Raw genomic sequence first — 26803 nt, 5'->3', positions numbered from 1 at the left:
CTCCTGCCTCCGAAGCCTGTCGCTGTCCTGTGGCACCTGCACTGTCACGTGGCAGGTGAGCGGGCGCTTCCCTCCCCCCACCGCGACTAGGCGGCTCTTGGCTTCCTGGAAGCATCTCAAATGTCATGTTTTCTCGAGATTATTCAGTTTCTTACCTGCGGGAAGGTTCCTGGTGAGAATTTAGCGTTGACACACAGTAGTCAGGGTCTTTTACCTCTTCAACTTTCCTGTGCTAGGACACTTAAAATTGATAGAGAAACAATTTTTTTTTAAATTATTATTGTAGGGTATATGTTTTCACTTTTATCTGTAAATGGTAGCATTGCTTTCCCAGAAGAGAAGATCTAAGAACTGTGTCCCACTTCATTCTTAGCGGTTGGTTTCTACCAGGTTTTTCATTGAGAATGCATAGCGTGTTTACCAGGTGTGGGCCAGGGTGAAATGTTATGGAGATAATTTAATGAAGCTGCAGCGACCAGAAAGGAATTGGATTCTTCTGGAATAAGAGCCGAAATTCCTTCTTTGTATCTATCTGACCCTTGTTTGAAGTTAATAGCAATGCAGAAATTCAGTGGTATTTACAGCTGACTTAAACCTGAAGCAAATCCACGAAATCCCACAGTTCAGATGAGAAACACCATGCACACATTAGAGAGAGCTATTTTCAAACCTAGCACAGAATGTGTTTTGGAGAAGTAGGCCAGTTGGTTGGTGTTGACTGTCGGGTTTTTCAGAACCTGAGTGACTTGGCCTCTCCATGGAAAACCTGTTGAAAAGGTGATAGTTGTACAGATACTTAGCTTCAGCTGATCTAGGAACAGTGGGTTCACTTGAATATGCTTAATAATGGGGTCTTTATGAAATAGGAATGATGCAAGCAGACCTTGACTGTTCTGCTTAAAAATGTGTTGTACTTTCTCCCATATTAGATTCCCATGCTACTTCAGCATTAGTTTGTTGGATTTCAAAACAATTGTATTGGAAACCGAGGTCTCTAATGGAATCAGCCTTGCACCAATATTCTCTCTTAAGTATTGAGCTGCATTCAGAATTTTGTAAAAAATGATTTCTATATTTGAGTAACAGAGACAAGGAAAGAGAAACATACATATATGGAGATATATATATGTATATATATATATGAATGAGATATAGATGGGATATATATCTGAGAGAGAGAGAGAAAATGCACCCCCCACAGGTGGTTCACTCCTGAAGTGTTAGCAATATCCTGCAAGGCCAAAACTACTAGCCAGGAATTGAACTCAGGTTTCATACAGGGGTGGCAGGAACCACAGGGACCGGTAGTAGTGCCTCCCAGGTCTGCATCAACAGGAAGCTGAACCCGGAAGCAGAGTTGAAAACTGAACCAGGCACTCCAATGTGTAAGATGAGTGTCTTCACTGCTAGGCTCTTGTCAGAGTATCTATCACTCCTAAGATTCCTTTCCTCACTTCTCTCACCATCAACAAATTCAAATGTTGTGATCTTTCTGACATTAATTCATAACGGATTTGTTAGACTCTGAAACAAATTTCAAAGAAGCAGTATTATCAGGAAAATGGTAATCTGGCTGAAGTTTGATTCCTTTTGTATTCCATGTTATCAATCAAGATGAAGACAGCCCATTGTTCACACTTTTGGTGACTTTTTTGGCTGGCTTACTACAGGCAGCTGCTATATGGATTAACAGGTGGAAGGACGTTGTGGCAGCTCTCAACTGTTCTTGTTTATTATTTTCTATTTTTAGAAAGATTTTGTTTATTTGAGAGACACAACTAATATTTTGTCATATAGTAGTATCATTTTCTTTTTTTAAAAAAAGATTTATTTATTTTTATTGGAGAGTCAAATTTACAGGGAGGAGAGACAGAGAGAAACATCTTCCATCTGTTGGTGCACTTTCTAAATGGCCTCAAGAGCTGGAGCTGAGTCAATCCTAAGCCAGGAGTCAGGAGCTTCTTCCAGGTCTCCCACACAGGTGCAGGGTCCCCAGGCTTTGGGCCATCTTTTGCTGCTTTCCCAGGTCACAGACAGGGAGCTGGATGGGAAGGGCCTGAACTTGCGCCCCTATATGATCCCAGCATGTGTAAGGCGAGTGCTTTAGTCACTAGGCTACCACATTGGGCCTGCATCATTTCCTTCAAGAAGGTTTTTTATTTTCTTTTTTATTTCTTCAGAGATACATGGGTCATTTAGCAGCATGTTATTTGACTTCACATTGTTGTAAATCTTCTATTTTTCTATCTGTTGTTGGTTTTGTTTTATGGCTTGTCATTTGGGAGGGATGTATAGTAACTGTGTAGTAGAGACTATCACACAGAGATGTGAAGATACAATGCAGTGTGCTTTGTAGAAAAGCGCAAATCGAAGATGGACTCCAAATGAAACTGTTGGAAGTATCTTAACAATAGGATGCTGGAATCTCTGCCATTGTCCATGTCTACAATGTCAGGATACACTTAAATAGCAGAATTACGACATGACTATTTGCGAAGGCTTATACTATTGTAATTATATGAAGGAAATTCAGGGGGAGGTGGGGGCAGAGACTTGAGGAGGAGAGAAGGGAAATCCTGGCGCCTATAGAACTATATCATGGAATAATAAATAAATAAATAAATATTTTTTGAAAAGGAAACACATACACGAAAATGTGTCTATTTTTGTTTACATAAAAGGCAGAGAGAATGTTCTTTTGGATGTTGAATTTAAGAGTTCTGTAGATAACCTGTATAGCAATCATTTATCAAGTGAATGATTGGCAGATGTTTCTTTCCATTCTGTAAACTGCCTATTTACTTTGTTGATGGTATATTTTGATGCACAACCACATTTGATGTTGTATATAATTCTTTTGATACATTGCTTCATTCAGTTTGCTAATATTTTTGTTGAGAATTGTTATGTCTGTTAATAATAGACATTAGTCTGCAAGTTTCCCCTTTTTATTCTCTCCTCTTCTACTTTCTAAAAGATCCTGTGTGGAATTTCTATAAGCATACTTTTTATATGCCTTGTAGAATTATCCATTGAAACTATCTGGGCTTGGAGATTCCTTTTGCAGGAGATTTTTCAGCTTCAAGTTCAGTCATTTGGATGTTTTTAGAACCGGCCATTTTGTTCATTTCATCTTACTTATGCCTGTGATATTTGAGAAATTGGCTCATTTTCTCTGTGTTTGTGAATTTATGCACATAAAAGTTACGGTGTTTTCTTATTTTTTGTTCTTCTTGTTAAAGTTATGATGGAGTGCACCTACAATTAGTTATGTTAAGCATTTAATAGCATTTAGTGCATTACAAATGTATCACCACTCTCCAGGCCCAAAACATTCTTATCATTTCAAACAAACAAACAAATAAAAAAAAAACACACCCATTAGGCAGGTCGATTGAGATAATTTCCCTGCTTTTCAGTTGACTTTTTGTTATTTTGTAATAAAATATCATGTATTCCAGTTATTTGTGAATATTTTCTTCAATCCGTGAGTCACCTTTTTTTAATCTCTTGATATTGTTCTTTGAAGCACAAAATCGTTTTAAAATTCTAGCTGGGTCCAATTTATCTAGTTTTCCTTTTGTTGCTTGAACAGTTAAACAACCATTTCCAAGCTTAATGTTACTAAGCTCACCACTGTTCTTGTTGTGGGTTTTACCTTTTTTAAAAAACTGATTTACTTATTTATTTAAAAGGCAGAGTTACACAGAGAGAAGGAGAGAAAGAGAGAGATTTTTCATCTGTTTGTTCACTTTCCAAACAGCCCCCAGTGGCAAAGCTGGACCACAGTGACGAAGCCCACAGCCTGGAGCTTCTTCCAGGACTCCCACGTGGGTTCAGGACCACTTGGGCATCCTCCACTGCTTCTGTCAGGCACATTAGCAGGGAGTTGGATCAGAAGTAGAGCAGCCTAGACTGGTGCCCATATAGGGTGTTGTCTTTGCACAAGGTCAATCTTTCAGAATATAAACTGAGCCGAAAAGAGGGTCATACCTTAGATTTGGGAAGAATGATCAACCTTTTTTTAAAGACTTATTTTTATTGTAAAGGCAGCTCTATAGAGAGGAGATAACAGAAAGATTTTTCCTCCAATGATTCACTGCCCAAGTGGCCACAATAGCTGGAGCAGAGCCGATCCAAAGTCAGAAGCTAAGAGCTTCTTCCAAATCTTCTATTTGGGTGCAAGAAACCAAGGCTTTGGGACAGCCTCCACTGCTTTCCCAGACCACAAACAGAGAGCTAGATGGGAAACAGAACTGCTAGGACCTGAACAGGCGCCCACAGGGGATTTCAATGGATGTAAGGTGAGGATTTAGCCAAGAGGCCCTTGTGCCAGGCTCAGATTGATCAACTTTTCTAGAATTTTCCTGGCTCTGCTAAGCTTTTTGATCTTCTCCAATGTCCTAGACAGTTATAACTTCCAACTGACAGATGAAGAAATTGAAATGTAGGGCAAAAAAATTCACCTCACTGGGATAAGTAAGAACAGATACAAGCTTCTAGAGTCTACCTGGACTTCGATGTTTGCCTCAAGCTCGCAGCCTCTTCATGACTGACCCTTAACGTGTTTTACAGTGGGCAAGACCCAATTCATAATAGATTCATAGTAGATTTGCCTGTCACATAATGTATTTGCCACAACTGTGGTATTAATGGCTGAGTACTTCCTGGTAAGCATGTGTTAGGTTTATAGTAAAGAATGTCCACCTTTTATTAACTGTCCTTTAGCAACTATCACACTTGTATTATAACAAAGACGCCCTAAAGAAATTCATTGGGGGTTGGCAACAGTCTTTGAAGAACAGCTAGTTATAATTGAGCAGTCTGAACACATTTCAGAGTTGTATGTTTAATATGCAGCATTGTTAATTGCACTGTAATTACAGTATTTTAGAATGCCATGCTAAGTGTTTAATCCTTTTCAGGTTTGCCCTCCAATCAGTGGTCTGCCTTCATTTTCCAGATTGATGAAATGTGTTTCAAAGATGAGAATAGGTAACAAGATTGTGTCTGTGTATCTAATCAGCTGGGAAAGCTGTAAAATGAATCTTTCCTCTCTGGAATTTCTATTTAATCATAGCTATGTTCTCTTTACGAATTAGTGCTGATTAATTAGTTGTTGGATCAGGAAAGCAGTAAGAGCATTTGTTCAGCCAGATAAGTTTTGCTGGAGTCATTATTTGGATCTGATTGAGTTGATAGGGATATTTGCATTACCTTAGCACACAGGCCCACTTAATCTCATTTATACTGTTAATTATATACTTGGAGAGTTACTGCTCTTATTTATGGTGCTTCCTACGGAGGTATGTGTGCATGTAGAGATAGTGTGGTTCCTCTCTGTTTCACTGGTCTCTACCCTTTTCCAGTTGCAAAATGCATCTCCACTTCCAGAAACCCAATAGAGGTCTTCCCAGTGATTCTGATGACATCCACTGCAGGGAAGGAAACTCAGCTTGGTTTTAAAGGGTAGTTGACCTGCCGTTGAGGTAAGGTCTTATAGATGTTATTTTCTTCCTTCATGTATTTGCAATCTGCTTGTTCAGTGTCTGCAGCTTTCTTTCCTTGATTTACCTCCTGCAAGTTGTTATATAGCCTTCATGACCAGGTTTACAATCCCATTCTTCAAAGGAGCACAGCCTGGTTCTTGTAGAGTGAGTTAATCATTGCCTCCTGTATTTCGCTGCTGCATCTGAATATTAATACCTTCACAGCTCCATCATCCTTACAACTGCTGTGTCTGAAGTGTGATACCCTCACCGTATCATGTTTTTTGCATCCATCTTTTGGCATGCTTGTTTTAATTAATAGGCTACTTTGAGAGTAAGGATCACACTGCCCATGTACTCATCTTTCTTATCATCCAAGCATCATCAAGGCTGCTGCAGGTTAAATGTTTCATAATTCCTCAATGTTGAAGGAAGAACTGTTGAGCTATAACTTGCTTATCACAAATTCATCTCTTTGAAGTGTATAAATGGTTTCTAATACATGCAAAAAGAGTTGTGCAATCATGGACTCATTTCAGAATTTTTTAGGGGGGGAAGATTTATTGGAAAGGCATATTTACAGAGAGAAGAAGAGAAAGACAGGGAAAGATCTTCCATCCATTGATTTATTTCCCAAATGGCTGCAATAGGCAGGGCTGAGCCCATCCAAAGCCAGGAGCTTCTTCTGGGTCTCCCATGTGGGTGCAGGGTGCATGTGGGTGCAGGTCCCATCCTCCACTGCTTTCCCATGGCATAAGCAGAGAGCTGATGGGAAGTGGAGAAGCCAGGATATGAACCTGTGGAATGTCGACACTTGAAGATGGAAGGTTAACTTGTTGAGCCATGGCCCCAGCCACAGAATATTTTTGGTACCCCAAATAAACCCTAGACCCCTTAACAGTCATTATCCTTCTCTTTTGTTTTTTCCTCTCCTAGTAAGTACTAATTGAATTTATAACTCTTTGGATTTTATTGTTCTAAATGTTTCCATATCTATGACTTCTTTCTGTTAGCATAATACTTTCAGAGTTGCCACAATATAGTGTGTATGACTACCTCATTCCGGTCAAGTAGTATCCCACTGTATGTATGGATACATTATATTTTGCCTAGCCATTTACCAACTGAGGGACTTCAGAGTTGTTTTCACCTTTCTGATGATTACAAGTAATATAGTTATGAACATCCATATGCAAGTTTGGATTTCTGTTCCTACAATAATATACTGGGGACTACTAACTTTACAACAAGAAAATACTGATGAAACTTACAGGTTTGATGGTTCAAGTTCAAGTCTAGATGGCTCCGAGGGCTTGGGTTTCAGCAAGAGAGTGATTGGCAGACTGAGTGAGCCAGGAGTCAGAGACGGACGGTGGAGCTAACTCAGGATTTTACAGCTACCTTTTCTTGCAAGAGCTACCTTTAATAGCACACCTGCAACAGCCTCAGGACCTCCCACCAGGCCCCGCCTCTTTACTTGCACTTCTATCCAATAGTGCCACCCTTGGATCATTCAGCATGCAAGCTAAAACACAAAGCACACCACCAGAATAATTAAAAAAAAATTCATAGAAAGTCAAATGGAAGCATGCATTTATTTTGGCGCAAAAAATGTCTTTAAAGAAAGAAGAGGAAATCCATGCTCAGCCTTTTGTTTTTCAAAATAAGCATTTTCCATGAACATTCTGAAGATCTCTCAGTAGAATACTGAGTCACATGATACCTTTATGTTTCTCTTTTAGAGTTCTTGCTAATCTATTTTCTGTTTTAAAAATGATTTATTTTTATTTATTTGAAAGAATTATTGGGAGAGAAAAAAGATATATATAGAGAGATTTTCCCTATGCTGGTTCACTCCGTAAATGGCCATAAGGGCCAAGAAGAGCCAGTAACTTCTTTGAATTGGCCATGGGGGTGCCGGGCCCAAGCACGTGGCCATTGTCTGTTGCTTTCCCAGGCGCATCAGCAGAAAATGGAATCAGAAGTAGAGCAGCTGGATTTAAACAGGCTCCCAGATGGGATACCATATTGTAGCGGGTGACACCACCTGCTGTATCACCAGGTCCCCCAAACTATAGTTTTAGTTATCTGTTTTCAAATCTGGCATATGAATAGCAAGCTAATGAAATAAAGCTAGGATGAAGCTGTCTCTTGGAGAGTCACATACTTTTCTTTTGAAAATAGTAATTTACTTGAAAGCCAGAGAAATATCTCAGTCTGCTGGCTCGCTTAAATGCCTGAAACAGTTGGGCTGGGCCAGGCTAAAGTCAGACGCCAGGAAGCTTTGTAGCAGAAGATGGATACTTATTTTAAAATTACACAAAATAAATTGGAAAAATGTATGAAAAAGTAAGAATGGATTTATGATATCCTTCACTTTAAAATACTGCTTTTAGGGACAGCATTATGGCACAGCAGGTTTAGCTGCTGCCCGTAATGCTGGTATCCCATGTGAGCACCAGGTTCGGTCCCAGCTGTTCCACTTCTGATTGAGCTCCCTACTAATGCACTTAGGAAAGCAGTGGAAGATGGCCCAAGTGCTTGGGCTCTTGTACCCACGTGTGAGACCAAGATGCAGTTCCTGGCTTTGGCCTGGCTTAGCTTAACCATTGCCATCATCTGGGGAGTAAACCAGCAGATGGAAGATCTTTCTGTCTCTCCTCTCTTCCTGTAAGTCTGCCTTCCAAATAAATCATAAGTAGATCTTCTGAAAAAGATAACAGTTTTAATTACCCAGTTTTAAAAGTTTAATATTTGTATTTATTTGAAAGACACAATGACAGAGGAAGAGGGGAAATAGAATGATTTTCCATCTACTGGTTCAATTCCCAAACCTCTGCAGTAGCTAAACCTGAGCCAGGAGCTCTGTCTCTTCTCCCATGGGTGCGGGTCAGAGGTCTAAGTCCTGGCCATATCAGCTGCTGCTTTGGCAGGAAACGGAAGCAGCAGCAGCACAGCTGAGACTCCAGCTAGCACTCCGACTTGGGATGCTGGAGTTGCCAGGAGCAGCTTAACCCACCCTAGACTGCTTTCCCAGGCCACAAGCAGGGAGCTGGATGGGAAATGGGGCCGCTGGGATTAGAACCAGCACCCATATGGGATCCCGGCGCATGCAAGGCGGGAACTTTAGACACTAGGCTACCATGCCGGGTCAGTGATATGCCTTTGATCATATTGGTCAGACTTAGAGTAATACTTACACAGCCCTTTCTGATCTCATCAGTTCTCTGCTGAACATAGATAACCGTTGCACCTATCCTGTGGCTAGTACCAGAGTGTTTCCTTGGGGATTAGATGAAAAGTCATTAGATGCCCCTCACAGCTATACTGAGAAGCAAATACGTCCAGCAAAGATAAATGCAGAAACCAATCTTGTTTACCTCCATCAACCCCATTCATTTCATTTTCTGGAATTCCCAAGTCCTTTTCTATGGATTGTTTTTACTTCATTATAGGTCATGCTTTTTTTTTTTCTTCTTTGCTTGCCTAATGTCTCATTGGCTGTTGGGTACTGTGCATTTGACATGGTTAATGGTTCAGTGTTGATTTTTTTTTTGGGGGGGGGTGTTGCAATCCTTTACTGATTATAACTTAAGACATGTTTGCCCTAGTGGTTAATGCCCGCTTCCCATATAAGTGTCTGTGACTTGATACCTGGCTCTGCTCCTAGTGCCAGCTTCTTGTTACTATGACCTTGGAGGGGTGGGGCGGCAAGAAGTGATGATTCCAGCAGTGGGAGATCTGGATTGAGTCTCTAGCTCTTGGCTCTGGCCCCAGCCCAGGTCCAACCTTGGCTGTTGTGGGCACCTAATGCTGTGCCAGCCAGTGAAGTCAGTGGTAGATCTCTATCTCTCACCCACACATTCTTTTTCTTTGTGTATGTGTCTCTCAAATAATTCAAATGTTTCCATTTTTATAATGAACATTATAATAAAAACCTTTTAGGGCAGGTGTCCTAATATAGAACTACAGGATCAAATAAAGGGAACTCTGTAGTTCAATCATTATCTAAAATTTTATTTATACACTTTACTTGGAAAATTAAAAAAAATTAAGGAAAAAACACTTTAAAAAGATTCATTTAATTTTTTTATTGGAAAGGCAGATCTACAGACAGAAACAGAAGATGGAGGGAAAGATGTCCATCCATTAGCTCACTCCCCAAGTGGTCACAATGGCTGGACTGAAGCCAGAAGCCAGGAGCTTCTTCCAGGTCTCCCACGCGGGTGCAGCATCCCATAGCCTGTCCTCTGCTGCTTTCTCAGATTACAAGCAGGGAGCTGGATGGGAAGTTGAGCAGCCAGGACACAAACTGGTGCCCACATGGGACCGTGGCAGATGCAAGGCGAGGATTTAGCTTCTAGTCCATTTCCCAGAGAGAACACTCTTGACCGTGACCGGCTGCTCTTGTACTCGCAGACCCTGGTGCCTGCTTCTCCTAGCTCCCACCCCCAGAGGCAGCCATTGTATTGTTTGGTACATGGCCTTCCAATTCTTGTTTAAAGTTTATTTTTTCTTTCTTTCTCTCTGTTTCTCTCACTCTCTCTGTGTATGAGCGTACTTCAAAAATTTGCGGAAAAACAGAATTAAAAAGTTTATTTTTGTGTGAAAATTTTTGAGATCTACACATGGTCTTTAGAAAGTTCATGAAGAGTATGTGTCATGAGAAAATTATGCATCTATTTCCAAATGCCTTTGAGTTAAACCCTTCTTTCTATTTTGCAGATGTTTTGAAGTCCTCTCATGTCTGTAAACAGGTGTTTCTAAGATGACATGTTATTTGGAGACTAGTAACTCCGATGTGATACTTGCAACATGAATCTCTTTGTGTATTATTTAACAGAACAAAAACTAATTATATCACTTCTATCTTTTCCATCAATATTCATATCCTATAAATAAACCATGGTGTAATGGGAACTCTGAATCCCAACAAGTGACTCAAGTGGCCACCCTAATAATTCATACCATGTCCTCTTGATAATACCAGATTGTGTTGCACGAGGTTCTTGTCTTTTCAGGGAGGGTCAGTGGGATTAATTTCAAGGGGTTGCTGATTCAGCATGCGACCAAAACACTAGGTGGATTATAGATCTGACAATTCACTTATTCTTAAACTCCACTGATTTTTCCCAAATACGAGTGGAATACTGAATCAGCCATTTAGAAACAGGAACTTGTGCATGAATGTATGTGTGAGGGACGGCTCTGCTGATGCTGGGGAGGGCATGAGACGTAACCTCATGAGGGGCTCCTCAGCACTGCCCAGCAGCCAGGAGCATGCTGGGGGTGGGTAACAGGTTTCCTGGCTCTGCTGTGTAAAAGCCAGACGGCCATGTTACATCACCCAAAATTCTTGGAAGGAAATAATTTCCTCTCCTACAAAATATGTGGTGACAGCAATATGTATTTTTTTATATAGGTGGGTCTGGATTGTCTCACATTTCCTGGACTTCTCTGAGGACCAAAATGTTAATTCCAGGGCAAAGGGCATTTGGCTCTCTCCTGGGCTTCTGTAACCAACTTGCCCTATGAAAAGAAAAACCTGGGAAAGGACCCAGTAATAAGAAAATAAAGTAGGCTGTTAATCTGATCACTCTACCACTGAATCACTCAATAGCCATTTTTATTTTCAAAAAGACGAAGTTTTTTTTTCTTTGTTCCCCCAAACTTCTTTCAAGCTAAGGATGAGTATTAGGAAGTTACTAGTTGCTGGGCTGCCCAGTCTGTCAGCCCCCTGCCTCCACATGAAGGTCTGACATGGCCGATGGAGTGGGGCATTGGCACAGGCGACAGGTAACATGGCAGAAGCCCTGGGCTGGTACCCTGCCCATCCCTGCAGGCATCAAGGTAGCAAAAGGCAGGTTGTGCACAAAGCCCTATTCAGTTAGAATTTGTTTGGGATGCTGCATGAACATTGAGCAAGAACTGTTTCAGCTTATGCTTCTCAGCCACAAACCATTTCTCATAAGTTTATGAGTTTCAAAAATAAAAGACCTAGGGCCAGGCTGTGGTGCACAGAGTTAAGCTGCCGCCCGTTATGTCACAGACCTGGTTCATGTCCTGGTTGCTCCGCTTCTGATCCAGCTTCCTGCTAATGTACCTTGGAAAGCAGTGGAGGATGGCCCAGTGCTTGGGCCCCTGCACCCACAAGAGACTCTCTGCTACTGCAGACTCCTGGCTTCAGCCTGGACTACACGGGCCTTGGGGAATGAACCAGGAATATGTAAGTTCTTTTCCTCCTTTTTTCTTTTCAAATAAATACATCTTTAAAATTAAAAAAAAAAAAAAAAGAAGCAGCATACTGAATAATGGATTTGGTGTTGCTCTCATTATTCCTCTTCTGGAAAGTAAACACCACTAATTCCCATTCTTGAACCCAACATCTAACAGTGAAGGCGGCATGACCATCGGTGAGCCATAAGCAGGGGTTGGGCCAAGACTGGCCTGTCATGCCTCTCCTGGTCTGGGCTAACTCTGCAGAATGGTTTAACAGCGCAAGGACAGTGTTGTGGGCCAACCACTGGGCTTCCCTCCGCCAGACCCTGCGGTCAGTCACACCCCCACACACTGGGACTGCAGTGGCAGCCCGCCCAGAGCCAAGGGCTGCTCATCACGTGAGGGGGTGCATTCTCCCCACCTGTCTGCATGGATGCGAACGCAGCAAAACCCCAGGCCCTCTTTCACTGCCTGTGTAGCAACTTAAACTGTCAGGTGGCCGCCAAACTCACCTGTTCCGTGTTGGCAAGGGAGCAACGCGTATGACCCTAAGCCTACCTGGGCACCTGTTTTTCAATCCCGCCCCCAAAGCCCGGGGTGTGAGAACTGGGTGTTTGAGGCGGCCCCTCGCGTGTCGCGCATTAAGTGGGGCTTCCTGCGACGCGGAGGCGGCTCGGGGGTCGGCTTCCTCCGCACGCGCGCGTCCTTGCGCGGTCGCGGGTGGAGGCAGAGGAGCTGGAGCTCGAGGGGACGCAAGGCCACGCGCCTCCCGCCTCCGCGCAGGGTCTCGGGCGCTCCCGGCCGGGGACCCGCCCCGTCGCCCGCAGGTGGAGCGGCCGCGGGCGCCGAGCAGGTGCGTGGGGATGATCTCACCCGCGCGCACCGCGCCAGGAGGAGGAGGAGGAGGAGGAGCGGGAGCGAATCCAACTTCCGGGTAGAGGCGCCGCACGCCAGAGGCGTCTTTGCCTTGTCTTCCCCTCCCCCGGGTCCCCTCCTCGCTCCCTCCTTTTCTTTTATTCGCGGCCCCACCCGCCAAAATGAACAGCTCGGCGGAGGAGAAGCAGTTGCAGCTCATCACCAGCTTGAAGGAGCAAGGTAGGCGGCCACGCGGGCTCCAGGTGCGGGCGGCCGCGGCCCGTGGGCAGAGACGGCGCCCTGACGTTCGGGCTGGGGCAGGTGGGGAGTCCGGCGGGCGGTTCCGCGGTGGCCGGGGTCACCCTGGTGGCCGGGTCGCGCGCGTGGAGGGGCGTCCTGAGTGCCCCGCGCGCCGTGGGGAGCCCACGCGCTGGTGTCGGGGCGGTAGTGCGGCAGGGCCAGCGGCGCTCGGGGCGGGGAATTGGGAGCGGAGGGGGAAGGGACCAGCGCCCGGCGCGGCTGGGGTCTGGTGGTGGCACCTGGAAAGCGCAGAGGCGGGGTGCGGCAGGGTGTCGGGGGCGGTGGTGCGGGTCTGGCTCCCCGGCCCCACCCTGGCACACTTGCTGGCGCTGGGTGGCCTGCAGCGCCGCGTCGGAGCTCTGCTACCTTCCCCCACCTACCTTGAAGTCTGGTTCCGCTTTTCCTTTCCCAGTTGGGATTTTTTAGCGTCCTCTCCCCCTCCCCCCCGCCCCGGTGTGTTTTTGTCACTTCCCATTTATAGCAGTTGGTGAATCAGTGAGCCGACACCCTTTGCCTGTGGGCGCCGGGCGCGTGCAAGCCAGGCCCTGTACACAAGCATTTCTCTCCCGCTTGGGAATCGGCTGCTATCCTGTCATAAAGAGCTGTTTTTCCATCACTTGCTGCACTTGGGAACAAAGCCGCATCAGTAAGCCAGTGCTGACCCAACGCTTGAAACACATGACTGCAATCACTGCCCCCGAGGGTGGCCTGGGAGTGTGGGTCCAGCGAGAGAGAGAGACATTGCAGATTTAGGAAGTAAAAAAACATGGAGGCGCTTGAGCTTCCTTGCAGGTTGTGGGGAGGCAGGGCCCTGCGCTGCAATTAGGCCAGGCGCTCTCCCAGCTCTTTCACTTCCCCTGGGTCAGCCCTCTAGACCAGCTCTTGCCTTGAGTGGGTCAGTGTAGGGCTTGCTGGGGTCCTGTCCAGTCCTAGGACCTGTTGCTCCCTCACCCCTCCTGGTGAGCACCCACCACCCTCTTGACTCTGTGACTCTGAGGAAATCATTGAAAGTCTGCCCTGGACAGAATGCCTTCCTGCAGGCTGTTGAGTGTTACTTTCCCGCACCTACACCTCCAGTGCTAGAAGGGGGGGGGGGCGGTGAGGACTCCCCCTGGGCCCCTGATGGACCCTCTGGCCTTTGGGAGCTTCACCTCCCTGTGGAGGTCAGCTCTTTCTGTGGATGAGCAGTTTTTAGATAAGGATGACGGTTTTACAATGAGCTACCTTCTTTGCCTGTAGGTTTTCCAGGGTGGCTCAGCAGGGCTGATAACCCACACCTTGTTTCCATTTGGCTGCAGAGTACCTTCTGTCTCTGTGTTGCACTTGAGGACCGAGATGAAGGGAAGTTTGCCAAGTTTCTGGCTCTTTCTCTTACTGGAAAGCAAATCCCCCATGGTTTTGGTCATTTTTGAAAGTATGTTTCCTTGGTTAAGAATATGCCACCAGAAACAGACCAGTTAGACTTTGAAATTTGTGTGGCTTACAAGGCACTTTTAAAGATTTATTTATTTTATTACAAAGTCAGATATACAGAGAGGAGGAGAGACAGAGAGGAAGATCTTCTGTCCCATGATTCACTCCCCAAGTGAGCCGCAATGGCCAGTGCTGCGCTGATCCGAAGCTAGGAACCAGGAACCTCTTCCGGGTCTCCCACGCGGATGCAGGGTCCCACAGCTCTGGGCTGTCCTTGACTGCCTTCCCAGGCCACAAGCAGGGAGCTGGATGGGAAGTGGAGCTGCCAGAATTAGAACCGGTGCCCATATGGGATCCCGGTGCGTTCAAGGCGAGGACTTTAGCTGCGAGGCCACGGCGCCGGGCCCTACAAGGCACTTTTTAAGGACATGAAAGGTGGTGACACGCTTGGTTTTTTTTTTTCTTTTTCAGTTCACAGTGTGATTTTTATACTTTTCAAAACTGGGTCATTTGTCCTTTGCTCATAGGCTGTGATAACAATCGGCTCATTACCAGAGGATGAATTTACTGGGTGGTAAATTGAATTAACTGAAAAATTGGGGATTTGAGGTGGAAAAACAGCCCACTAGGTCTTGAGGTACTTAACAGTAAAGTCATTGGTTTTGTAAGCTGATGGAGTGTGTGTGTGTGTGTGTGTGTGTGTGTGTGTGTAGTTTTGAAAACAGTACTTCTTCCTGCCAGTTCACATCACATACTACCCCCATTCTGAGTGAATAAGAAGGGCTGATGTTGATTAAATACCCTGTTCCTTTCTAAAGGCTAAGTAAACCGGCCATAAATGAGGCCCATTGCCAAGCCTGGGGTAACGGGTAGTGGGCCACACAGCCCCCGCACTCCCCAGGTTTTCTGTCTTACAGGTAGTCATTAGAGTCTTAGAGATGGAATGTGTGGATTAGAGGGAAGACAGACCGGGCATTTTGCTGGCATGGCAAAAGCGTCTTCCAACAGGGCTCTTGGTCTCTCATTGCTCGGAGCAGTGTGCACTGGCGGACTCTGGCTGCTCACCTCCCCTGTTAACGTGAACCTCTGTCCCCGCCCCCCACAAATCTTCCTCTGTCGTTTGTGTTGTCCCACTTAGTGGCCTTGTCAGGTTGATCCTGGTGTTCCTTCCCTGGTGAGGTTGTGTCTGTCATGTGAGCCTGCTCCCGGGGATGGGGTGCAGGAGAGGCCTCCTGCCTGCTCCTCAGTGGGGTGCTGACAGCCGCCTTCCCTGGCGTGCAGCCGTCAGTGGCATGGGGAATCAGGTTGCTTCTGACAGAAGTTGGGAAGTGTAATGACAGAGGCTGTCACAATATGAGCCCTCTCTAATTTATACGGAGCGTTCCCTGAGCTCTGTGTCTTATAAATCACACCCACTTCGGAATCGCTTCAAAACATTGTATGTTCCCTTCTTGTGAATGGTATAATTAGCTATATTATGTCTTTCTAGAAAGTTATATTATGTCCTTTTTTAAAAAAAAATTAGCCAGTGTGGGATTGCTTATGTTCAAGCAGATGTTGAGGTAATTCTCCTTTTGTCTTTTTGGGGGTTTTATCTTGCTGACTGATTGACATCTTCAATGCACAGAAGGGTGGCAACTCGGGGGACCATTTTTGATGCATAGTTCCCAGCTACTAACGTGGACATTTCCCTTACAAAACATCATACAATTTGCTGCCCTTCCAGAATTCTGTTGGAAAATGATAGACTTGGTTCCGCATTTGTTGAAGGTGCATGATTTTCTGTGTAATTCATTCAACCCACGTGCATTGAATATTCATAGCCTTACCCTGTGATGGGCATGAGAGACACAGAGACCAATGGGCCCTGGTTGCTGCTGATCTAAAGATGGGGGCAGGGCTGTCACTTCCAGGAACACTGGTTTACTTGGGGTTGTGGATTCAACTCTTCTGGTCAGGATCTTACTGGTCTATAGATCCCCTAAGACCAGTGCATTGGAGTAGCTTTCTAAGGCAGGACAGGGTGCCCTGGCCACGAGGTGGGGCACAGACTGGGCCGATAGCAGCAAAGGATCATCTTGAAACTGATCAGCGTGGTGTTGCCATATCCATTGGAACTTGCAGATGAACCTAAAGATAATGCAAACACCAGTCACAGAGACCCAGATGTTAGGGGCTTTTGATGGTCTGATAGCATGTGAAATGGACTTCCCATGATAAGATAATGGGTTGTAAAGCAAGCTAAACTTCTTTCACCACTAGGGATTGAGAGGGGGTGGTAAAGGTCCTGAGGGAAAACTTACCAAGCTTATCCTTAGAACTGAGTTGTTAATGACAAGCTGTTCTCAGGCTTGGGGTAGAAAGGAGCCAGGGCCTTGTTTTGGCAAAGGAGAGCTGAAACTGTTGCCCATCACAGTGGCCAGATCAATTTGGAAAAGGTGCAAGATTGCCAGTCGTGTGTTCATCCAAAGGCAGTTTGTAGAAAGTGGTCTGGAATGACATGCATGGTAGCCCTGGTTTTAAACATGAACGTGGCTTTATACTGGTATTTTAAATTTTCTGTATCTGTTTGAGAGGCATGCAGGTAGAGATAGAGAGTGAGTGAGTTAAACTCCCAACCCCCCATCTGCTAGTTTATTATCTGCCTGCATGACTGGGACTGGGCTGGACTGAAGTTGGGAGCCAGGAATGTGGTGCTGGTCTCCCAGCAGGGACCCAATGACCTGAGCTGTCACCTGTAGCTTCCCAGGGTGCTCATTAGCAGGATGCGAAAGTCAGGTCAAGGCTGGATGCTCATGTGGGTCATGGGTATCTTAACTACCAGGTCAAATGCCCATCCCAACACCGGAAGTTTGTAAGTGTGATCTGGAGGCAGCTGCCTCTGAAACACTAAGGAATTATTAAAAATTAGAATTCCTCTGGGGGCTGGTGAGCTATGGATGAGGAGGATCACACTGGCACTGTCCCGGCAACATGGACAGTCAGCATGGGCTGAGGGGACTATGCCTTCTAGTCCCAATCCCTCTGGTCATTACCACTTCCAGTAGCTGAGTGAATTTTTTTAAAAATACAAAATAAACTCATGCTCCAAAAAAAACCAAAGCATATAAAATAATAAAGACATCGACCAATTCTCTGAAACCCATTGCTTTCCAATTTTTATTTCCTTACCACCCTCCTGACGAGCCTTTTTAGACTTTATATCCTGCTACCTTGGGAAGGTTATAAACCATTTTCCTATCCAAAATACTTTTTCCCCTTGCCTGTGGGGACAGGCTCACCCTGTTTATAAGGCTTGCTCTAACCTGTTCCTGCTTTTTTCAAAGTTATCTGCTTCTGGCTTTTTGTTGTGTTGTCTTCCAGAAAGTTTGTATCTAATATTTAACTTTTCAAATCAGTCATTATCAATTGAATGGATAGTGTTCTTTGCAGATCTCCCTCCATGTAATATCACGTACTTAGGCATTTGAGGGGAAGGGTTAAAATGCTTCTTGTAATGGATTAGACTTGGAGAGAAAACTCATGTTTAATTTCATGTAGATGCAGGAGGCTGCATATAGAAGGTTTTCAGACATATATGCATGTTTGGGTTGGTGCACATGCGTACACACACACACACACACACACACACACACACACTTGCACAATAGTGATGAGCGCCCAGAACTTGGTTTCTAATACCCACTAAAAGGAAGGTGTTTCTAGGAAAAATGGCTGATTCTAGGAATGGGCTGGTCTTCAGGATTAGCCGGAGGTATCTTGTTAGTGTCAGAAACTAAGAAAGTGCTCCAGCTAGAGCCCTCTGTGGTGGAGACCTGTGTAAGTGACCTGGGAACTGACAGCAAGCCCTTCCAGGGGCTGGACCGGAGATGGTCTGCACAGAGCAAGTGCAGGGGAACATCCCTTGGGCCAGAGTGTTCCAGATTGGTTTTTTTTTTTTTTTTTTTTTGAGTATTTGTATGGACTTTACCAGTCAAGCATCCCTGATCCAAATCTAGAATCTAAAACATTTCAAAATGTGGAAGTCTTGAGTGTTGGTGACCAAGAGGTTTCAGCTTTAGAAACTCACCCTGGATAGAAACATTCTGTTATGTTTATTACTGGTTTATTACATGGTATCCAGCGTACATGCTGGATACCATTAAGACAGTATAAAAAAGGAAAAAATAAGTGGGGAAGAGCAACAGATCTCAGACGCAGAACAATCAAAGTTAATGGAAGTGGAGTACATCCCCTTTTCAGTTCCTCTCCAAAGGTGTGGCATGACTTCTGGTCCTCGTGTGTGGTCTGCGCGCTAACTTCCTTCCAGGCACCGCAGGGTGGAAGTAGGGGAAAACCAGTGCTGCCCAGCCAGTGAGCCAGGCGGGTGATAAGTCCTGGGGCTAATCTGGACTGCAATGAGAGGTGATGAAAGTGACACTTGACCCCTGGAATCCTGTAAGTCTGGTCTGCTCCGAAGGAAAGCACCGGACACATCCCAGGTGGGGGATAGACTGTAGAGTTGGTCAATCTTCGTAGGCACTGCCAAGCTTGCCAGAAACAAGGAGCGTCTTAGGGTGTATGACAGCTGCAGGAGTTGCAGCATCCCACCAGAGGACCGTGGGACAGAACAAGAGTGTTTTTGGTGAAAAGCAAAGGAAATGTGAGTAAAATATGGACATACATTCATTGTAATGTCTCAATCTTAGACATACCATATTAATTATTAGCAGATCTCAGCAAGTTGGGAATACGTGGGACTGGTTACTGCCTGTGATGCTGGCATGCCATGTGGGAAAGCCATGGAAGAGGGTACAGGTACTTGGGCCACTGCCACTGAAGTTGTTGGCTCCTGGCTCCTGGGTTCAGTCCTGTTCAGCCTTTGCCGTTGTGTCCACGTGGGGGAGTGAACCTGCAGATGGAAGATTACTCTTTGTCTTTCCCTATCTCTCTTTCAACTTTGAACTAAATAAATAATCAAATAAAACTTAAAAGCTATATTTGATGATAGCTGCATATATTTATGGAGTATGGGAAACTTTAATGTGGAATTTTTGGGTCTAAAACTGTTTTTTCAACTTTTTGTGCTTTTATTCTGGGAAGCTGTTCACAGCAGAAGGAACACAGCTCTTGTTTTCTGCTTACTACACAGTTAAGCATTTTAAACATCAAAATATGAGCTCTGTTATTTTTGGAAGGTACCACAAAAAGTACTATAATCAGATCCTTTTAGTTGCTTGATTTCCTCTGAGCATCTCAAAGGCAGAAGTCTGGCTATGTCTCCGATTATGTGTGTAACTAATTGGTTCGAGAGAGAGAAAAAAGAGAAGGCGACCATCCTCTAGCTCACTCCCCACATGCTTGAGGCACCGGTGGGCAGGTGAAGCCAGGAGCCAAGACGCTGGGACCCCATCCTGGTTTCCCAGGAGGGTGTCAGGGAGTGCTTGCATCATCACCTGCTGCGTCCCAGGGTCTGCAGTCGCTGCAAGCTGGAGTCAGGAGACAGGTGAGCATGGAACCCAGCCTGGGATGTCTCAGCTGGCATCTTCACTGCCAGGCCATCTCGTGCCCCTGCTTAATTTCATCTAATAAGTAAGAACGGTTTCTGAGAAGTTTTACATTCACAGCTGGGGTGGGGTATATGTAAGGTCTGTGAGATCATTTGGTGTGGCCCTGATGCGGCGACCACAGGCAGTACTCAAAATGCAGTCAGTCCAAAGCAAGCCAGTTTGTTTAAAGTGGATAATTTTGTGTGGTCCATAAATGATGTTAGAAATACTCAAATTGCCCTTGACAGAAGAACGGATCCCCATCCTTGGCTTACAGAAAAAAGTGAGCCCAAAGTACAGAATTCTCACACACCTTCTCACATTCTCTCCTACTTCTATTCCTGGCATTATTGATTAGCATAGCATATTTGTTGTAATTGGTGAGCCCCTATTAATATATAATTGATGACCAAAGTCCACAGTTTGGTTTACATTAGGTTTCCCTCTTGCTGTTGTCCACTCCATGAGTCGGGACAGGTATGTCCACCAATGCAGCATCACACGGAACTGCCCTGCATGTTCTTCCAAGTCTGTGTGATCTTCCAGGTCTTGCCCTGGGCTCCACACGGTCTCTCCTCCCTGCCCGCCCCCGAACTCTGGGCAGCCACTCATCTCTGCCTTTTCCAGAATGTCCTGTAACTGAGATTGTAATACAGAAGGTCTTGAGATTGGCTTCCCTCCCTTCAGCAATGTGCATTTCTGTTTCCTCCATGTCTTCTCATGGTTTCACAGCTTTCCTTTTCTCATTGAATAGTTTTCCACTGTGTGGATGTACCTCAGCTTGGTTATCCATTCATTTGCTGGTGATCTCTGTTGCCCTGAAGTTTAAGGGAAGTGTGCTATAGTCCTGTTGCTAGTTTTAAGTTATCTGTATACTTGAGGGAAAGACAGCATGAGCACCTGCTCCCACAGTTCACTTCCTAAATACCCACCACAGCCTAACTGAAGCTGAGAGCCTGGAACGCAGTCCCGGTCTGCCAGGCAGGTGGCAGGAGCCATCAGGGCTGCCTCCCAGAGTCTGCACTGGCAGGGAACCTGGAACTGCACTGCGGGGCTCTGAGCTGGCATCCTAGCTGCTGGCTTAGTGGTCACCCTGGCAGTCCTGCTGTTAGATTCTAGTGCTATGATTAGGTAAGCCCGTGTCATGGAGCTATGACCATCACAGTTTCCTGTGCCCACCAGGTGAGGCAGGGGCAAAACTAATAGCTGTGTGGGCCCCCTCCTCTAATATGGGATGCCGTGGTGTGGGTGGGTCTTAGGCTGTCTGAGTATGGCCTCTGGCTGCTGGGCAACCATGGCTGGTCCCAGAGCAGGTTTCTTTCCCAGGCTTCTGCTCTGTGTCTGTTCTCTCTCTCTCTCATACACTCTCTCTGTCCGTGGGTTTTTGGGATAGTGATTAACTCAGTTTTCAGATGCACCTAAGGAGACCTTTTGAGTTTTATTGTTGTGATGGTTGATGTAGGGATGTCTTGTCGTTGACATAGAAGCTCCAGATGTGTTGGACCACAGATGAGACCCATGTATTTATTGAACTTGTGGTTCCCATCCATGCTGCAGTTAACTGGGAGTGATGTGTGTGTATTTGTTGAGAGTGCTTCTAAGCATAATTAATTCAGGAACCTGGATTTTGTGTTCTTCCAAGTCATGGGTGAATTTCATGTTCGAGGTAACTTTGCAATCACGAAATTTGTTGCCTTTTCCCCCCACCCTTTACTCTGCTTTCGCTAACCAGCGAGGGGGTGAGTGAGTTCTTATTCTTTGCTAGGAGACCCACCTGGGCAGTGTAGAGAGCCATCTTGTGGTGCCCAAACCCTGACTTCCATGACCTGTGCCCTCACCCTCCATTAGGTGAAGTTGTTCCAAGTTGACATAGAAGCTCCAGATGTGTTGTTCCAAGGCTTCTGGTTTCCCATAGACTCAATGACTGCCTGTCTGTGAGTCGATCCCATGAGGCAGTGCGCTTCTGGTTGCTGTGGCCATTTAGAAGCTTCATTGGTATTGAGTGTCCTAATGTAACAGTGATGTCACAGCCCCTTTCTCTACTAGGAGTAGAAGTGCTCTTTTGTGAGGACCTGGGTCCGTCCTCTTCTTGCATTTAACACAGCTGCCCTTCGGCAGCCTCTGCACCACATGTGGGCATCTGGGCTGATGGAGATGTTTCCTTGTTCTAGAGGTTTCTTCTGGTCTAACACGTCAACTCTGTGCACCTTCTTGCGCTCAGTCATGATTCTTGCATGAATGACGTTGGCAGATCCGCCTCCACCTTTTCACACCGTGGAATGAGACTTCCCTGTGCACTTTTGCACTCTTCTACAAAAAGAGGGATGTGACTGGCTTGATTTGCGTCAGAGCTTTGTGTGGGCCATTCGTTCACACAGCGTCAGCTTGGACTGTGATTAGTATTCAGCTGACTCTAAGACGCATCTTGGTGCACTGAGGGATGGGTGATGTTGGTGCAGAACTTTCTTGAAGTCTTGGCAGTGTTTCATAGTACACATTTTGTATGTGCCGTTTTGAAGATCCCTTGTGGGTAGATGGTCTAACAGAGATATTGATTGGGCACCTGCTTATCTGAGATGCTTGGGGCATCAAGCGTTTAGATTTTAGGGTGTTTTTTGAATATTTTTACATGAACTTCCAAAATACTGATGATACATCTAGAAAAAATTTCACACGTCAGGGGCTGATGTGGGATGTGGGATGTGGGATGGCCACATCTCCTAGCAGAATGTCTGGCTTCGCATTCCAGCTCCTCTTCTCATTCCAGCTTGCTGGATGGCTCAGTTACGTCCCTGCTGCCCACACAGGAGAGCCAGAGTGAATCCCCTTCCTGGCTTCTGCCTGACTAGTCTCAGCTGAGGTTGGCATTGGGTGGGGGTGAATCAGCAAATGGGAGCCCTTTCTGTTGAACTGTCTAAAAAAATAAGTAAGTTCCAGATTTCAGGGGATCTTAGGTTTTTCAGATGAGCAGTGTTCAACCAATGTGTATGAAAGTATACTATGGTGACGTACTACGACATAAGTACTGGTTTTGCCTGAAGCCTCCCAGAGGGGGAGGAATTTTAGAAGTGAAAATTGAATTGCAATGCGAAGGAGGAGATAAAGAAGATTGGGTGGCATGGGGGGTGCTAGGTACCTTGCAGGTAGAAGGGGGAAGAAAGGTTGTAGAGGATTGAGGGCATCCCTGGGTCTGGTCTATGAGGCGGTAGAGTGGCAGGAGGTAGGGTGTGGCTGCAGGTGTGAAGTATGATCTTTGAAGGTTTTGAAAGAAGAAAACCAGATGACCAGATGTCCTTGCCATGATGCTGATGAACCATCCTGTAACGTGTGAACTTGAGGGAGAGAACTGCAGCTGGAGCTGAGGATTTGTCACAACAAGAGCAGAGGCGCTGGCTGCTGAGAAACGACACGCTGGAGAGCATTTTGCAGAGCTGACAGTGGGTTGGTCCCTTGGAGGCATCAGACAATCACAAGTTGCCTTTGTGAGGGCTGGATGGGTGGCAGTGCCCGGGAAGGGCTACCTGGCACACAGGAAGTAGGTAGCTGGGCAAAGGCATGCTGTGATGTAGATCTTGCTGCCATATGCGAAGGGTTCTCTATCTACAGCTGAAGTGTCTGAGGGCTGTGGCTCATGTCACTGAAGAACTGAATTTCATGTTTTACTTAATCGATTAACACAAAGCTGTTTGTGGCTAGGATGGTGCCTGTCTAGAAAGTGCCGCTTGAAGCTGGTCTCAGTGTGGGGCACCTGGCTGGGACTGAGAGGTGAGCAGGGATGCCAGCTTTCCAGCACTAGAACCCTGACGGTCCCCAGACAACTGTGGTTGTCATTCATTTCCACTGGAGTCGCCACTGGCTTGGAGTTTCGAACTTAGTTGTCATGTTTCTGAGATGACGGAGTTTGGTTTCCAAGCCGCCTCCTGGGCTGGCTGTGTCATGATTTGCGGCTTGTAAAGAAAACTCCTTTTCTCGGCATTAGGGTATCAGAAAATAGAAAACCAGCATGATTCTGGAAACACGTGCTCTGCCTGCGATGCTGCTCATTTTCTCCTCCATCTTCTTTTTCTGTGCCTTTAAGTAGTAGAACCCCACTTTGGCTGCATGTTAGAACTACCTGGACAGTCACTGCCTATGCAGACGGGTGCCTGAGCTGCACCCCAGACAGGGGGAGGTAGAGTTTGGGGTGAGGAGGGCGGTGTGGAGGGGCCCAAGGTCTGATTCTAGGTCTCCCTGGGGAGGGTCAGATGCACCTGCAGCACACTGTGTGCAGTTGACCTGTAGCCCCCTCTCACTCCCTTTATTGGGGGGAAGGAAGTAGCACCCCAGGCTTCACAGATTTTTTTTTTTAACCAGGTTGCTGCTGTTGTGCGGGCCATGTGGGAGCAAGAGCAAGCCTGCAACTGAAGGCTTTAGGGAGGGGCCAGTGTCTTCTGTGATGGACACAGGGTTCAGTGTCCTTTGCTGCCTCTGTGATGATCACCATGGCTAGCATTTAAGATTTTCATGTGTTCGTTTATTTGAAAAATAGTGATGGAAGGACAGAGGGATGCAGCTGGCGGGAGAAAGCGATCCATATGCTGGTTTATTCCTTAATCGTCTAGGCCAGGTGGAAGCCAGGAGCCAAAAACTCCATCAGAGTCTCCCACATTGGGCCATCTTCTGCCTTCCCAGGTGCGTTAGCAGGAAGCTAGATTACAAGCACAGCAGCTGGGACTTGAACCGGCACTCTGATATGCGCTCTCGACATCGCACACAGCACCTTAGCCCACTGTGTCATGACATTTACCCTAGCTAGTATGTATTAAACACTTAATATACCTAAGAGCTCTTTTATGTATTAGCTGATTAACTAATTTTAAAATCTGTTTTTAGAAAATTGTGGTTTGTTTTTGTGAGGGTGGTGGGAGGGCATTCTGACCTGCTACATCACCTCCTGGATGCCTTCAGTGGCTGGGACTGGGCCAGGCTGAAACTGGCCGCAAGGAACTCAGTGCAGGCCTCCCACCTGTGTGGCCGGGACCCAGCTACCTGCGCGATCACCTGTTGCCTCCCAGGGTGTGCATTAGTGTGAAGTCAGAGGTAGGAACTCAAGCTGGGCATTGGACCTGTGTGGGTGTGGGCATCTGAGTTGTGCCAGCCCCTCACTCACTCTTAGCAAGGCTGGGAGTATCCTATTTTCCAGCTGAGGAACCTGAGATAGAGATTAACATTCAGTTAATGCCCAAGGTTCCCTAGCTGGTAAGTGCTCATGCTGAAAGTAGGCTGGTTACTGCCCTGTGTGACTAAAAGGACAGTGTCATCCCAAGAAGTGAAGCTGTGAGTGTCCGTCGTCGGTGGCAGGTGTTGGTCAGTCATCACTCCTCTGTACTGGATAGTTCAGGGTCCAATCTGGCTGTGCAAGCTCGCTGTTTCAAATGTTCACTCTGGGACCGATGTGACATATTAAGTGAAGCCGCTGCCTGTGGTGCTGGCATCCCATGTGCCAGTTCGAGTCCCAGCTGCTCCATTTCTGATACAGCTCCCTGCTAATGGTCTGGGAAGAGCAAGGGAGGATGGCCCAAGTGGGAGACTCAGATGAACCCAGTCCAGTGCTGGATGAAAACAGAAATTCATTTCTTCCTCTTTCTTTGTAAGTTTTTCAAATAAATAAGTAACCCTCCTTTTTTTCTTTAAAAAAAAAAAATCACTGTAAGCCAGCTCTGAAACATAAGACTTTCTCTGCAACTCCTTACCCGCTCCAAAATAGAAAGAGCTGAATACTATGTAGGTCACTGCTGATTTTGAAGCTGGGGCTCCCTGTACACATCGGGATAGGTATACACCTCTGTGTGTTTGTCTGGCTTTGAGGAAATAAAATGTTCTTTGTGTTCCATCCCCCAACAACCTTCTTCGTGCTGCCACGTGACTGAATTCTTTGCCTTTCCTTGTGCTTTATTTTTAAGTTGCACATAGTCACAAGCAAGCATATTTTCTGTGTCTTCCATTAAAATGTGATAGGTGAAGGGTTTTTAATGAATGCTTTTCATAAAGATCCCGTAATTGGGAGCTTGCAGTGTTTCATCTGGGTTCCATTGGCCGTGTAATGGGCGAATAGTATCAGCATTTAAAAGGCTTCCAAGCCATTATCCCATGTTCTAAACAGAAAGAATTTCTTGATGTGAACATGAGATCATGGTTGCATAAGCCTTTACCATTTGTTTTGTATGTCTGTAAAGTAGGTCACCAGTAATAGGGTGTTAAGTCCATTTTGATTTTTCAACTTCATCCACAGATACATTTTAAGTATCAAGTCAACATAAATCACACTCTCTCCCATATTTGCATATCATTTTTGAAGGTGTATCAGAGCTAATAATAAGGTTTGGGACCATGACCATAGACTCTCTGATGGTGTAAGTGCATGGTTTTTAGAATCTCTTCTCATTTCTTTTGTGTTAAAAGGGGCCATGTCTCATTGATTTTTTTTTTTTCCAGGCCCAAGGACGAATTAGATTATACTCAGCGTTTGGGGTGGGGTGCTGATGTAGAAGGCTTCACTCTGTGCGGTCACAGTGTTCACTGAACATGATACGATGTTCAGAAGAGCTCCTGTTTCCATGCCTTGTACAGCTGTTTTTCAGACTCCTGCCTGGTGAAAGATGCTTTTAGGGTTGTGATTTCTGTAAGATCTTGCACTGATTCCTATTCCAGAGCCCGGTGTGTACTGAGGGAACTTCTGGGCACCAGAAGCATAAACCTATAGACCTCATGTTAGTGTAGTAGCTTTGGAGGTTCCGGCCCTCCTCTCGAGGATCTGCCCTGAACCCTCCGTGCACTGTTGGAGGAAATACAGCACGCTCTTGACCATGGTGGCCTATTTTTGGGATAGTCTCTGACCTGTGGTTAAAATAGGACATTTCTAGAACACACGACCAGTTCTCTTGTGTGTTCCTGAGGCTACTGGCTTCAGAGTTTTAGTTCTGTGCTTGTATTATTCATAGGCGTAGGAAGTTCTGTCCC

General features: G+C 45.7%; 1 protein-coding gene across 2 annotated transcripts in view; it reads left to right on the top strand.

Annotated features, from left to right (window-relative positions):
• Nucleotides 1–12377: 12377 nt before the first annotated feature.
• The window catches only part of SHTN1 (shootin 1), a 96490-nt gene continuing 82064 nt past the window's right edge, over nucleotides 12378–26803 (top strand). Inside the window, exon 1 of one of the 2 annotated variants that reach the window (XM_058671366.1) lies at nucleotides 12378–12803. In XM_058671366.1, coding sequence (XP_058527349.1) covers nucleotides 12746–12803 — 58 coding nt within the window. In that variant the 5' untranslated portion in view covers nucleotides 12378–12745. The remainder of the gene's footprint in view (nucleotides 12804–26803) is intronic. The other variant, XM_004579789.3, reaches the window with a different exon arrangement.

Source organism: Ochotona princeps, chromosome 13 (genome assembly GCF_030435755.1).
Source record: "Ochotona princeps isolate mOchPri1 chromosome 13, mOchPri1.hap1, whole genome shotgun sequence".
Taxonomy (NCBI): Eukaryota; Metazoa; Chordata; class Mammalia; order Lagomorpha; family Ochotonidae; genus Ochotona; species Ochotona princeps.
This window is presented reverse-complemented; position numbering and strand designations above follow the sequence as displayed.